At 40.1% G+C, this 12,174-nt stretch overlaps 1 protein-coding gene across 1 annotated transcript in view; it reads right to left on the bottom strand.

Moving 5' to 3' along the window:
- The window catches only part of ITGA4 (integrin subunit alpha 4), a 95,522-nt gene that overhangs the window by 49,775 nt on the left and 33,573 nt on the right, over positions 1-12,174 (bottom strand). The window contains exons 10-12 of the mRNA XM_040227740.1: positions 9,027-9,138; positions 1,307-1,401; positions 24-114 (exon numbers count right to left, since the gene is read on the bottom strand). Coding sequence (XP_040083674.1) covers positions 24-114; positions 1,307-1,401; positions 9,027-9,138 — 298 coding nt within the window. The remainder of the gene's footprint in view (positions 1-23; positions 115-1,306; positions 1,402-9,026; positions 9,139-12,174) is intronic.

Raw genomic sequence — 12,174 nt, 5'->3', positions numbered from 1 at the left:
AATATAGTAAATTTTATACTCACCTAGATATCCATTGTTATCTGCGTCAATTTGTCCAGATATAGACTGTCCAAACATACTTAATGATTTACTGATTTGACGCCCTTCAATTCTCTGAAAAAAATAGTAAAGTTGACTGGGAAGCAGGGTTTAAACATCTAATATCCCAGAGAAACAATGATTTAGTTAAATAATGAGCCCTGACACATTACTAACAAATGCATTGTAGTTAAGGCAAATACATGTCTGGGAGAGAGTAGCCTCCAGCTTGAAGTGGAGAACTGACATCTATTTTGTGACATGAAAAAAACTGCTTCCTTTCCCTTGTGAGCAAAGGGAAAGTTATGTAGGAAAGATCTCCTAAAATACTCCTGACACTCTCTCCTCAGGCTTTTTTCAGGCTCTGTGCTTATTTCCCTGAGCAACATGAGGAATCAAACTGATAATAAGAAAATAAGACATTTATGCATCACTTAGTGGAGCTTACTTCTTAGGTTTATAATAACCATCTTGTTCAGCCAGATTGGTTTCTAGTATTTAACAAGGACAACTCAAGCCAGATATGTGCTTGCTATCCCACATGTCTAATCTCCTGTCCAGACATTGATTTACAAGTATCAGAGCTGTCCAAGAGAATTAGTATTCTTTAATAGACAAGCATATCTCTCTCATGTTATATAGAGGATCATTTACCCACTTTGCCTAATCAAAAATAACAGTATTCACTAAAGTTTCCATACGAGTATCTTTGGAAAAATTTCTCTTCTCTGCATGTGCATGTAGTTTTTTTCTATGCAACGAAATGTCCTGATTTTTCAAAATATGAAATTAAAGTCAGAGTTAGGTCAGGAAACCTTAATAAAGTGCTCTCATCTTACTGCTTTGCACTGAAAGGAACACAGAGTTTCATTTGAGTCTTTGCTCTTCCTGTGCAACCTCCATGGAAGATGGGGCTTTAGCCATGAAGTGAGACAGTTAACCAAATCCACATGGGCTTACTTGGAAGAGTAGGGGTATTACCTCGGAACATAAATCTGATGACGTGCAGAGAGAAATCCGGAATAGGTTAAAGAAAAAGTAGAATGGAAGTGAACCAGAACTCTTGTTTATGGAAATAAAATGATTTCGTAGAGTTATTAATGACTTTTAAAATGAGACCATCTACTGTTATTATGAGAAAACGGTGAAACAGTATTAAGTATTTGAAAGGGCAAGTTAAGAAAAATAAGTGCATGTTAACACTGGAAGTTTTAAGAAGGATTTTATTACCAATGTTTCTTTTGAAAATAGAATAGTATTATCCCACCTGTGAGAAGGTTGTTGAGATCCCATCTACTCGGCCATTGTAAATATAAATAGCACCTTGCAAGTCATCTTCCTGTGGGGCTCCAATAGCAACATCTATTCAAGAATTTAAATGGCAGAAAATAAACTCTTAATGCAAAGAATGAGACTCTGAAAACTAGCCTTCATGCTCTTTACTTAATATCACATAGGAAAACTCCTTATCAAAAAACAATATTTTCACTGGACAGAAAAAAAATATACAACACTATCATTGTCATAACAATGTACAGGATAGTACAGTCAAGTCTATGTGTGGAAATTAGAGTCTTATGGTCTTAGAGGAGGCTAAGAGAATGGTTAAGGACATGGGTCCTATAGCCAGACCACCAGGGCCTGACTCCAGCACTATCCGGTGCCCAGCTATGCTTGATGCTTGTTTAGTTGCTGACCCCATGGGCTACAGCACTCCAGGCTTCTCTGTCCTTCACTGGGCCTGATTCTTTTTTTCCTTCGGCCATGCTGTATGGCATATGGGATCTTAGCCCCCTGACCAGGGATCAAACCTGCACCCTCTGTGTTGGAAGGCAGATTCTTAATCGCTGGACTGCCAGGGAAGTTCCTGGGCCCATTTCTTAACCTCTCTGTATCTTAGTTTTCTCACTTCAGCACAAGATCATGAAAGAACTCACTTTGGTGCAGAAGGATGTAACTCATGTGAAGTGCTTAGAGCAGTGTGTAGCATATAATCAGTTATTATCATCTCTAATAATATAAACCACAAGAACCTTTATTTTGAGTTATAGGTTCTACTTATTTGCAAAGTGACTTCTAAATTAATTCCTGTTCCAGTGAAGGATATGTTTTCACATAAGACCAAGAGAAAATGGAAACTGAATAACATGGTTGCTTAAGTGCTATAAATACAAAGTACACAGGAGGAAAAAAAAAGTTTGTAAGAACATTTCATTGTCTTTACCAAATATTATGCCAATTTATTTGGGTATATTCATATATTTTTAGAGTGATTTTTTCTTATTACTTTAATAGAAACTAAAATATAGAATGGAGAAGGCAATGGCACCCCACTCCAGTACTCTTGTCTGGAAAATCCCATGGACGGAGGAGCCTGGTAGGCTGCAGTCCATGGGGTCGCTGCCAGTTGGACACAACTGAGCAACTTCACTTTCACTTTTCACTTTCATGCATTGGAGAAGGAAATGGCAACCCACTCCAGTGTTCTTGCCTGGAGAATCCCAGGGACGGGGGAGCCTGGTGGGCTGCCGTCTATGGGGTCGCACAGAGTCAGATGCAACTGAAGTGACTTAGTGACTTAGCGAAAATATAGAAAGTTTGCTTTCATGATATTATTTATCAGTATTCATCAAATCTAAAAGTTTTTCAACAGATACAGTTGTAATATTGCACTGCTTTTTCAATAGGAATAAAACTCTGTGCCAAATGCTGCCCAATTTTAAAAATACAAAAGCTTTTCTATTTTAACCTAAAATTAAATAGCAGACACACCTTAAGGCTGTTTTGCTTAGACATACCAAGGCTAGCCTCTTTTAACTTGTGCAAAGTATTTTAAATTTTTAGGTACAAAATATATCCATTCATTTATTCATGCCGTGGAAAACTACTGAGCGCCGACTGCACATCAGATATTTGTCAGAGTATCTACAGGACACCACTGGTCAGTATCACAAAAAGGAACTGATAGTCTAGTGCGGAAGCTGCTGCTGCTGCTGCCCAGTCGCTTCAGTTGTGTCCGACTCTGTGCGACCCCATAGTCGGCAGCTCCCCCGTCCCTGGGATTCTCCAGGCAAGAACACCGGAGTGGGTTGCCATTTCCTTCTCCAGTGCATGAAAGTGAAAAGTGAAAGCAAAGTCAGTCGCTCAGTCGTGTCCGACTCTTCACGACCCCATGGACTGCAGCCCACCAGGCTGCTCCATCCGTGGGATTTTCCAGGCAAGAGTACTGGAGTGGGTTGCCATTGCCTTCTCCCTAGCAAGGAAGAACAGCAAGTAAAAATAATAACATGGCATGCAGGGAAAAGGTGGTAAAACTTAGGGAAGACTTCTCATAGAATATGATGACCAAAGTGATATTATAGAGGTTAGAGCCAGGTGAAAAAAGGCAATGTTTGGACAGAGGACACAGCCTGTGCCATCGTAGGGGAGCACGAGGCAGCGTGGCACATGGGAGACTGACAATCTGGAATGGTTGGAGCCATTTCTGTGCAGACTGAATAAATCAAGCAACATAATGGGGAGGGAGAGGAAGAAGGAGAGAGAAAGAGGGGGACAAAGGTGAGGAAAGAGTGAGGGAGGAAGCATCCTGCAGCCACTGGATACGATCCCATTTAACAACGTCATTCACGGCGGAGAGCAGGTTATACTTCAACCATGTGGCTACTCCTGAGTACCCATTAACAGAATTTTGTACCTTGATTCTTGATGATAATATAGGAAAAGATAGCAAGTTGGGTTATGAAGCTGATACTGCAAGAATTCTGTTTATCAGTTACTAGCACAAGTGATCTATATTAATAAAAATATCTTAAAACAATACAAATGAACCTTTTCAGCTGAACTATTAAGCCAGCCCAGATCAATTTAATTCCAAGCAGAAGATATTTAAGTATATTCAGACACTGGCTTATATATAGATCCAAACTCTTCCTTCCTAAGATGAAACTTGGATCTCTTATATAATGTCCTAAAGTTCTATCTATCATTATAGAAATAAGGAGGATACATTATTAATAATAAAATGTTTTTCCATGCCTGTGCAACTCAGTTGGGACATAACTTAGAGAATAAACATGGAGATATTTGACAACTCCTTTTACTTCTCATTTGAACATTTATTACACTGTTAGTATAAACCATAACAGTTATCATTAGTATGACCATAATAATCTTAACATCAGCTAGTAATTATGTGCTGTTTACAAGGCAGCCTTATGGGCTAAAGGCTTAACATACAAAATTCATGTTATTCTCACATAACCCACTATAACTCGTGTAACTCTCTCAACAGCACTGTCAAATACTGTTTGATCCTCACTTTTTAATAGATGAAGAAATTGAGGTACAGAATAAAACTCGCTAAAGGTTATAGAGCCAGGATGTGGTAGTGTATGAAAGTGTTGGTCACTCAGCTGTGTCTGACTCTTGGTGTCCCTATGGACTATAGCCTGCTGGGCTCCTCTTATTCATGGAATTCTCCAGGAAAGAATACTGGAGTGGGTTGTCATTCCCTTCTTCAGGGAGTCTTCCTGATCCAGATCAAACTCAGGTCTCCTGCATTGCAGGAAGATTTTCTACCCGTGTAAACCATCAGGGAAGCCTGGATGTAGTAGGATGCGGTAGAGTGGGATTTAAACCCTGTAGTATGGCTCCAGAACCTGTACTCTCCATCACCACGCTCTATAAAATCATTAACATAGAGTTATGACCAACACCCTCCCCTCCTAGCACTTGTTCCTCTACTGTGTGAAAGAAATGTTCAATATGTGACTTGATAATATATAAGAATTTCAGGACCATATAAATTGATACAGCATATAGTTCACAGTTGTAGAACTTTATTATGGTTCAGCTCAAAAAAATATTCAAAGATACAGTCTAAAAGTCAGATGAGTTGCTCAGATGCTAAAGAATCTGCCTGCAACGCAGGAGACTCGGGGTCAATCCCTGGGTCAGGAAGATCCCCTGGAGGAGAGAATGGCAATCCATTCCAGTATTCTTGCCTGGAGAATCCCATAGGCAGAGGAGGCTGGCAGGCTACAGCCCATGGGGTCACAAAGAGTGGGACACAACTGAGTAACACTTTCACTTTCCAGGCTCAACTTGGAAAACATACACCGGAAATAAGCGGTCCTGCCAGAACCCTTTTATGGCTAAAATGCTATCTGTCTGTCTGTCTGGTCATATTGGTTGAATAGGTTTGTCTATTACCTATTCTGTGAAATGATTATGCTGGACTCTTGCTAAATTGATCGATTATCATCTGAGAAAATAGCTTGTTTTGCTTTTCTAAGGACACAGGAAATAAATTCTAATATATTCTAATTTTTTCCTTTTGAAGAAAAAAAAAGTGATGTCATGAATGCCAAAATAACTGAGGTCGACTATGTAAAGCATTACAAAGCTGTGCACAGTAAAAGAACATGAAATTTCATCTGCATCTAAGACTGGAGGTGGAAGGAAAACAAACAGGGTTTCCTCTCTTTTCTACACAATCCCACATACTCTGCCATGAACATGAAGTGACTTCACTTATATCCCAGAGAAATAAACTAAGCTAGAAGATGGGGAAAAAGAATAGGGAATCACATAATGAAAAAATAAAAGACAGATGCCTTGCTGGCTCACCCAGGCAGATATGGTAGGATGGAATTAAAGACCTCACTGAAGAGCTAGAACACAATAAGCCTACTTCCAAGCCAACATGGTCTTGGCTAGCATCTAAAATGTGGAAAACACATACCCATGGGCAAAACAGAAATGCTCTTCAGTCATAAAAAAGAAGGAAATTCTGTCATTTGTAACAACATGGATGGGCCTTGAGGGCATTATGCTAAGTAACTCAGACAGACAAAGACAAATTCTGTGTAATCTCACTTACATGTGGAATTAGGGGGAAAAAAAACCACATAGAAACAGAGGTCAGATTGTTGTTTGTCAGAGAGTGGGGTAACTGGGTAAAGGCGGTCAAAAAATACAAACTGCCAATTAGAAGATCAGTTAAGGCAATGGCAACCCACTCCAGTACTCTTGCCTGGAAAATCTCATGGACAGAGGAGCCTGGTGGGCTGCAGTCCCTGGGGTTGCTGTGAGTCGGACACGACTGAGTGGCTTCACTTTCACTTTTCACTTTCATGCACTGGAGAAGGAAATGGCAACCCACTGCAGTGTTCTTGCCTGGAGAATCCCAGGGACGGGGGAGCCTGGTGGGCTGCCGTCTATGGGGTCTCACAGAGTTGGACACGACTGAAGCGACTCAGCAGCAGCAGTAAGTCTTGGGTATATACAGCATGGTGACTGTAGCTGAAAATATTGTATATTTGGGAGGTGCTAAGAAAGTTGATCTTAAAAGTTCTCATCACATGGAAAAAAATTTGCAACTATGTGAGGTGATGCTGCTGCTAAGTTGCTTCAGTCATGTCCGACTCTGTGCAACCCCATAGAGAGCAGCCCATCAGGCTCCTCCATCCCTGGGATTCTCCAGGCAAGAATACTGGAGCGGGTTGCCATTGCCTTCTCCAATGCATGCATGCATGCTAAGTCGCTTCAGTCGTGTCCGACTCTATGCGACCCCATAGATAGCAGCTCATCAGGCTCCTCTGTCCACAGGATTCTCTAGGCAAGAATCCTGGAGTGGGTTGCCATTTCCTTCTCCAATGTGAGGTGATAGATGGTAACTGAACATTGTGGTAAGCATTTTGCAATACACATATATCAAATCATTATGTTGTATACATTAAGCTTATTCAATGTTACATGCAATTATAACTCAATAAAACTGGAAGAAAAAACTGAATTAGTAAAAGATATATGATATTATAAACATGCACTAAAATGAATCAGAATTAATGTGGCCACTGGATGTAAATATGTTGTGAACTATATATGAAATCATAAATAGCACAAAATATTCTGGAAAACTGAAAACATTCCATTGAATAACAATCTTCTATGCATATAGATATTACCTTTAGAAGATGTGCGCTGAGGACTCCAAGACACAAAGTGCTGTATGAAACCCAGGGTTCTCATATTCACTCAAATACTGCATTGTGCCCTGAAGATTTCCTCTAAATTCCCCCTTTCTAAGTCTCCTAGATAACACATTTTCTGCCTGTCCTTCACCTAACTAGAAAATTGTCTTGGATTTTCCCAAGTACTGGAGTGACTTTGATAAGGGAACCTGCCTACTATCCATCCTATTTTTATAACTCAATCTGTTTATAAGAATAATTCAAGTTCATCACTGACATTTAGATACTACAAAATCATTCCTCATGTGCACAGACACAAATATGTTCAATGAAAATAGTGAATATTCTTCAGATCTGTCAATTAAAACAGGATGTGGAAGGAATTTTTTCGTGTCTTAATCTGATATTCCATTTGAATGTAAAACTAAACAAAGTGTGCCACTATTTCCTTCATTTACATCCATTATGGCGTATACTCTACGCTGGCATGGTACAACTGACAAAAAATAAGTCCTCAATAGATAACACAGAATTGATGATTAATTGTGAAATGTAATATCCATCTTAACATTTTATAGATATTTTAATGTAAGATTTAATATGTAACCATAACTACAAAGATATATACTCATACTTTTATCTCCTTTTGTTTTAAAAATAGTAAAATCCAGAAAGGGTATCTATAGGCCAAATTATACTATTTCACATTCAAGAGGGCTCATTGGAAGCATATTTTCAATAGCCAACCAGCATTCTCCTTGTAGAATACCATATTTTAAATATTTAAAGTGGAATGAAGCATTTAGGCAAAACAAGGAACAAAGTAAGCCTTTACAGCACTTCCTCAATTATGTCCAGTATACAAGGAAGTTTTGACCTACTTCTACCAGATACCAATTGCCAAAAACCATTTCCGGAAGATAATTCTGAGCCTTGAAAATATCAAATACTTATTTGCTGAACTCTAGAAATTATATACTCTCCTTTGAAACCCATTCATTATTTTAGGCACAGTTTTAATGGACTTAGTTAACCACTTAAAACTAGATTGAAGTCAGCACATTTTCAGAGAGAAGGTTGGTAGAGACAGCTCCTTCGGCAGCAGGACTGATACTTTGAGAACAGCCACAGTGCTGAAGAGGCACTCAGCCCACTGCTGGAATGCATCCCTATCAGGTGGCAAATAGCCCCTGTCTTTGAGTCTGCCAGTTTCTCCCTTCCTAACACTCAAGATTCTCTCCTGGGATCTCCAACCCCCAACCACCAGCCCCCCTTTCCCCACAACAGGACAACCAGAACAAGGAAAGCCTGGCTCAGTAAGGGGCTTTCCGAGCCAGGCTAAAGCTCTGCAGCCAGCCTCTGCTGGGTTTTTATCAGTGTCTTACTACACTGATAGTTAAATATATGATCCAATGAGTCTATGATACACATTTTCTTCCACATTTTCACATTTCTAAAATCAGCGTTCTTCTTAAAATAGAAAAATAGTGAGTCTCAGTTTAAGAGGCACCATTTTTAGGGGCACATAAAATGACTTAAAACAACTTATAATCAATGGTGCCTTGTGCTGTGTGCTAGGTTGCTTCTGTCATGTCTGACTCTTTGAGACCCTATGGACTATAGCCCTCCAGACTCCTCTGTCCATGGGACTCTCCAGGCAAGAATAGTGGAGTGGGTTGCCTAGTCCTTCTCCAGGGGATCTTCCCAACCCAGGGATTGAACCTGTATCTCTTAACATCTCCAGCACTGGCAGATGGGTTCTTTACCACTAGCACCAACGGTGCCTTAGAATCAATGAAATGAGGTATGTTCAATATCACTCTTTGTTCAAGGGATAGTTTTCAACTGAGAATAAATCGGGTCTAACACGAAAGAAAAAAAAAGAAACTTAGCATACCAGTCTGCCTCCATTTTCTGTAGAAAGGCAAACAACCGAAAACTCCAATTATATTCTCTCCCATGTCCCATTTTTAAAAGTGGAAATCAAGTACCAAACTAAATAATTTTAATTACCTTCAAAGCCGTCATTATCAATGTCGCCAAGATTGACTATAGATTCTCCGAATCTTGCAGCGTATTTGTCACTTCCAATGAGCTCTGTTTCCATTTCGTTCATTACTGCTCCCTGGACAGAAAGAGGGAGAAAGGTGTCATTATAACACTCCCCGGCAACCTGACACATGACTGACTATTCTAATTGGATATGGATTTTTTTCTTAATGCTTCAAACAGGTTGGACAAACTAGTCTGAGCTTTAGTATACACATCTCAGTTCAATTCAATAAATATTTATCAAGTATGTCAACACATATAATAGTATGATTAGAGCTCAGAGGACAGAAAAAAAGGTCAAACTCGTGATCCCTAGCTTTGAAAATCCAATAAATTATTTTGATAATTCAGTTGAGCAAATATGTAGTGAGTTCCTAATAGAGGCACTGCACTGTACAAAGGATGAATGAGTGAAGAGGACAAGGCAATGAGCGTGTAAGGCACTCCCTTCCCTGAAGAAGCCCCCAGTTAAGGGAAGGCATAGCACAAGCATGTAAATGACTAAGAGGTACTGTTTTGCAATCTCAGCAAGCAAGGAGAGCATACTAACCGTGAGAGCCTGCAGAGATTTTATAAAGGAGGTGGTTGTCAAGGTGGTACTATAGAATGGGCAAAGTTTTGATACTTAGGGACACTGACCAGCAAAATACAAATTGCAAAGAACTTGGCTACCTTGGCTTACTTGGCTAATGAGCAGTATGTGCAAATGAATAAGACAAAAGAGTAAGACTGGAGTTTTACGGGGTGGGACTTTGAATGCTGGGAGAAATTTACTCTCCACTTAGAAAACCAGACAGAGCTACTGAAGGTTTCTGAGTTGAGGAGTGACATGACTGACTGGCCCTGGGAATATTTTTCCAGAAGCACTGTAGTAGGAGTTGATCAACTGCTGTCTCTGATTTTGGAAAGTGAGTTATTAGACACGAAATAATGTCTCAGTGGATTTCCCTGGTGGCTCAGTAGGTAAAGAATCTGCCTGCCAAATGCAGGGGACACAAAAGACCTGGGTTTGATCCCTGGATCAGGAAGATTTCTTGGAGAAGAAAATGGCAACCCACTTCAATATTCCTGCCTGGGAATCCCATGGACAGAGGAGCATGTAGGGCTATAGTTCATGGGGTCGCAAGAGTCAGACATGGCTTAATGACTAAACCACCACCACCACAATGCTTTAGGAGGAGTTGTTGCAATAACAGCTGCCAGATCTCTTTCCAAACTCTGATCATGTCACTCCCTTGTATTAAAAACAAACAAACAACAACAACAACAAAAAACCATGCACAACTCATCATAGATCTTTTAATTTCTCAAACAAGTCTGTTCATCATTTCCATAGCACACACATATTCTTCCCTTGTGAAGTGCCCTTCACCTTTTATTTTCCAGCTAAAAAAATTTGATTCTTGTTCTGCTCATAGAGAAATGCCTAATTTAAAGAGCAGAAGGCATTAGAGACTCCAGAGGATGAGGAGATAAGACAACACAAGAGCACTGAGTTTCAGGGGGAGAGTTTAAAGAAGTGGTGATCACTCTTCTTCAAGTATTCTCCAGTCACAGAATGGTGACCAAGAGTTCACTCAGGACCCCTGAGAGCTCTTTCAGCAGAAGTAGAAGCCAGCATTCACTCAAGTGTCATTCTTTCTTCAGTTCACTCAAAAACAATTACTGAGCACCTAACTTGTCTAGGATTCTTTCAAGCCCTGAGGAAATAGTAGTAAATAAAACAGACGATCCCTCTGCACAGTGTCTACACTCCAGTAAAAGAACAGACAGACAATAGTAGAGTGAAAGTGAAATCGCTCAGTCGTGTCCGACTCTTTGCAACTTCATGGTCTGTAGCCCACCAGGCTCCTCTGTCCATGGGATTTTCCAGGCAAGAATACTGGAGTGGGTTGTCATTTCCTTCTCCAGGAGGTCTTCCCAGCCCAGGGATTGAACCCAGGCCTCTTGCATTTTAGGCAGACACTTTACAATCTGAGCCACCAGGGAAGTCCAGACAATAGTACACCACACCTTTAAATAGCAATAACCTCAGATATGCAGATGACACCACCCTTATGGCAGAAAGTGAAGAGGAACTCAAAAGCCTCTTCATGAAAGTGAAAGAGGAGAATGAAAAAGCTGGCTTAAAACTCAACACTCAAAAAACAAAGATCAAGACATTTAGTTCTATCACTTCATGGCAAATAGATGGGGAAATAATGGAAATAGTGACAGATTTTATTTTCTTGGGCTTGAAAATCATTGCAGATGGTAAATTTAGCCATGAAATTAAAAGACTATTGCTCCTTGGGAGAAAAGCTATGACAAACCCAGACAGCATATTAAAAAGCAGAGATGTTACTTTGCTGACAAAGGTCCATCTAGTCAAAGCTACAGTTTTTCCAGTAGTCATGTATGGAAGTGAAAGTTGGAGCATAAAGAAAGCTGAGTGGTGAAGAACTGATGTTTTTGAGCTGCGGTGTTGGAGAAGACTCTTGAGAGTCCCTTGGACTGCAAGGAGATCCAAACCAGTCAATCCTAAAGGAAATCAGTCCTAAATATTCATTGGAAGGACTGATGCTGAAGCTGAAACTCCAATACTTTGGCCACTTGATGCAGAGAACTGACTCATTAGAAAAAGACCCTGATGCTGGGAAAGATTGAAGGTGGGAGGAGAAGGGAGCAGCAGAGGATGAGATGGTTGAATGGTATCACCGACTCGATGGACATGAGTTTTGAGCAAGCTCCAGGAGTTGGTGATGGACAGGGAAGCCTGGTGTGCTGCATTCCATGGAGTTGCAAAGAGTCGACATGACTGAGCGACTGAACTGAACCAAACTGAATGTCAAGTAGTAGTTACTGTCCTTTCACAGTTAGGAACAAGAAGTTGGAAGGCAACAAAGGAAGAATAACTTATAGTAGAGGTTTTAAAAGTGGAAATCAATGATGAAATTAACCCCAGTATTCAATACCTCTATTGAGTGGTGTAGAAGTGAAGAGTGAACAAGAGGGTAGTCTAATGGGAGAACTCCTCCCTTGCCCTCTAAACACAGGCACTTCACTTTTATCTGTTTTTCATATTGGAATTGCTGAAGATTTCAATGGGAAAAATGGTTCTTTATTGCCT

This window comes from Oryx dammah, unplaced genomic scaffold (assembly GCF_014754425.2).
Source record: "Oryx dammah isolate SB20612 unplaced genomic scaffold, SCBI_Odam_1.1 HiC_scaffold_27, whole genome shotgun sequence".
In the NCBI taxonomy this organism is placed as follows: Eukaryota; Metazoa; Chordata; class Mammalia; order Artiodactyla; family Bovidae; genus Oryx; species Oryx dammah.
The sequence above is the reverse complement of the archived record's forward strand: the minus strand, read 5'-3'. Positions and strand labels throughout refer to the sequence as shown.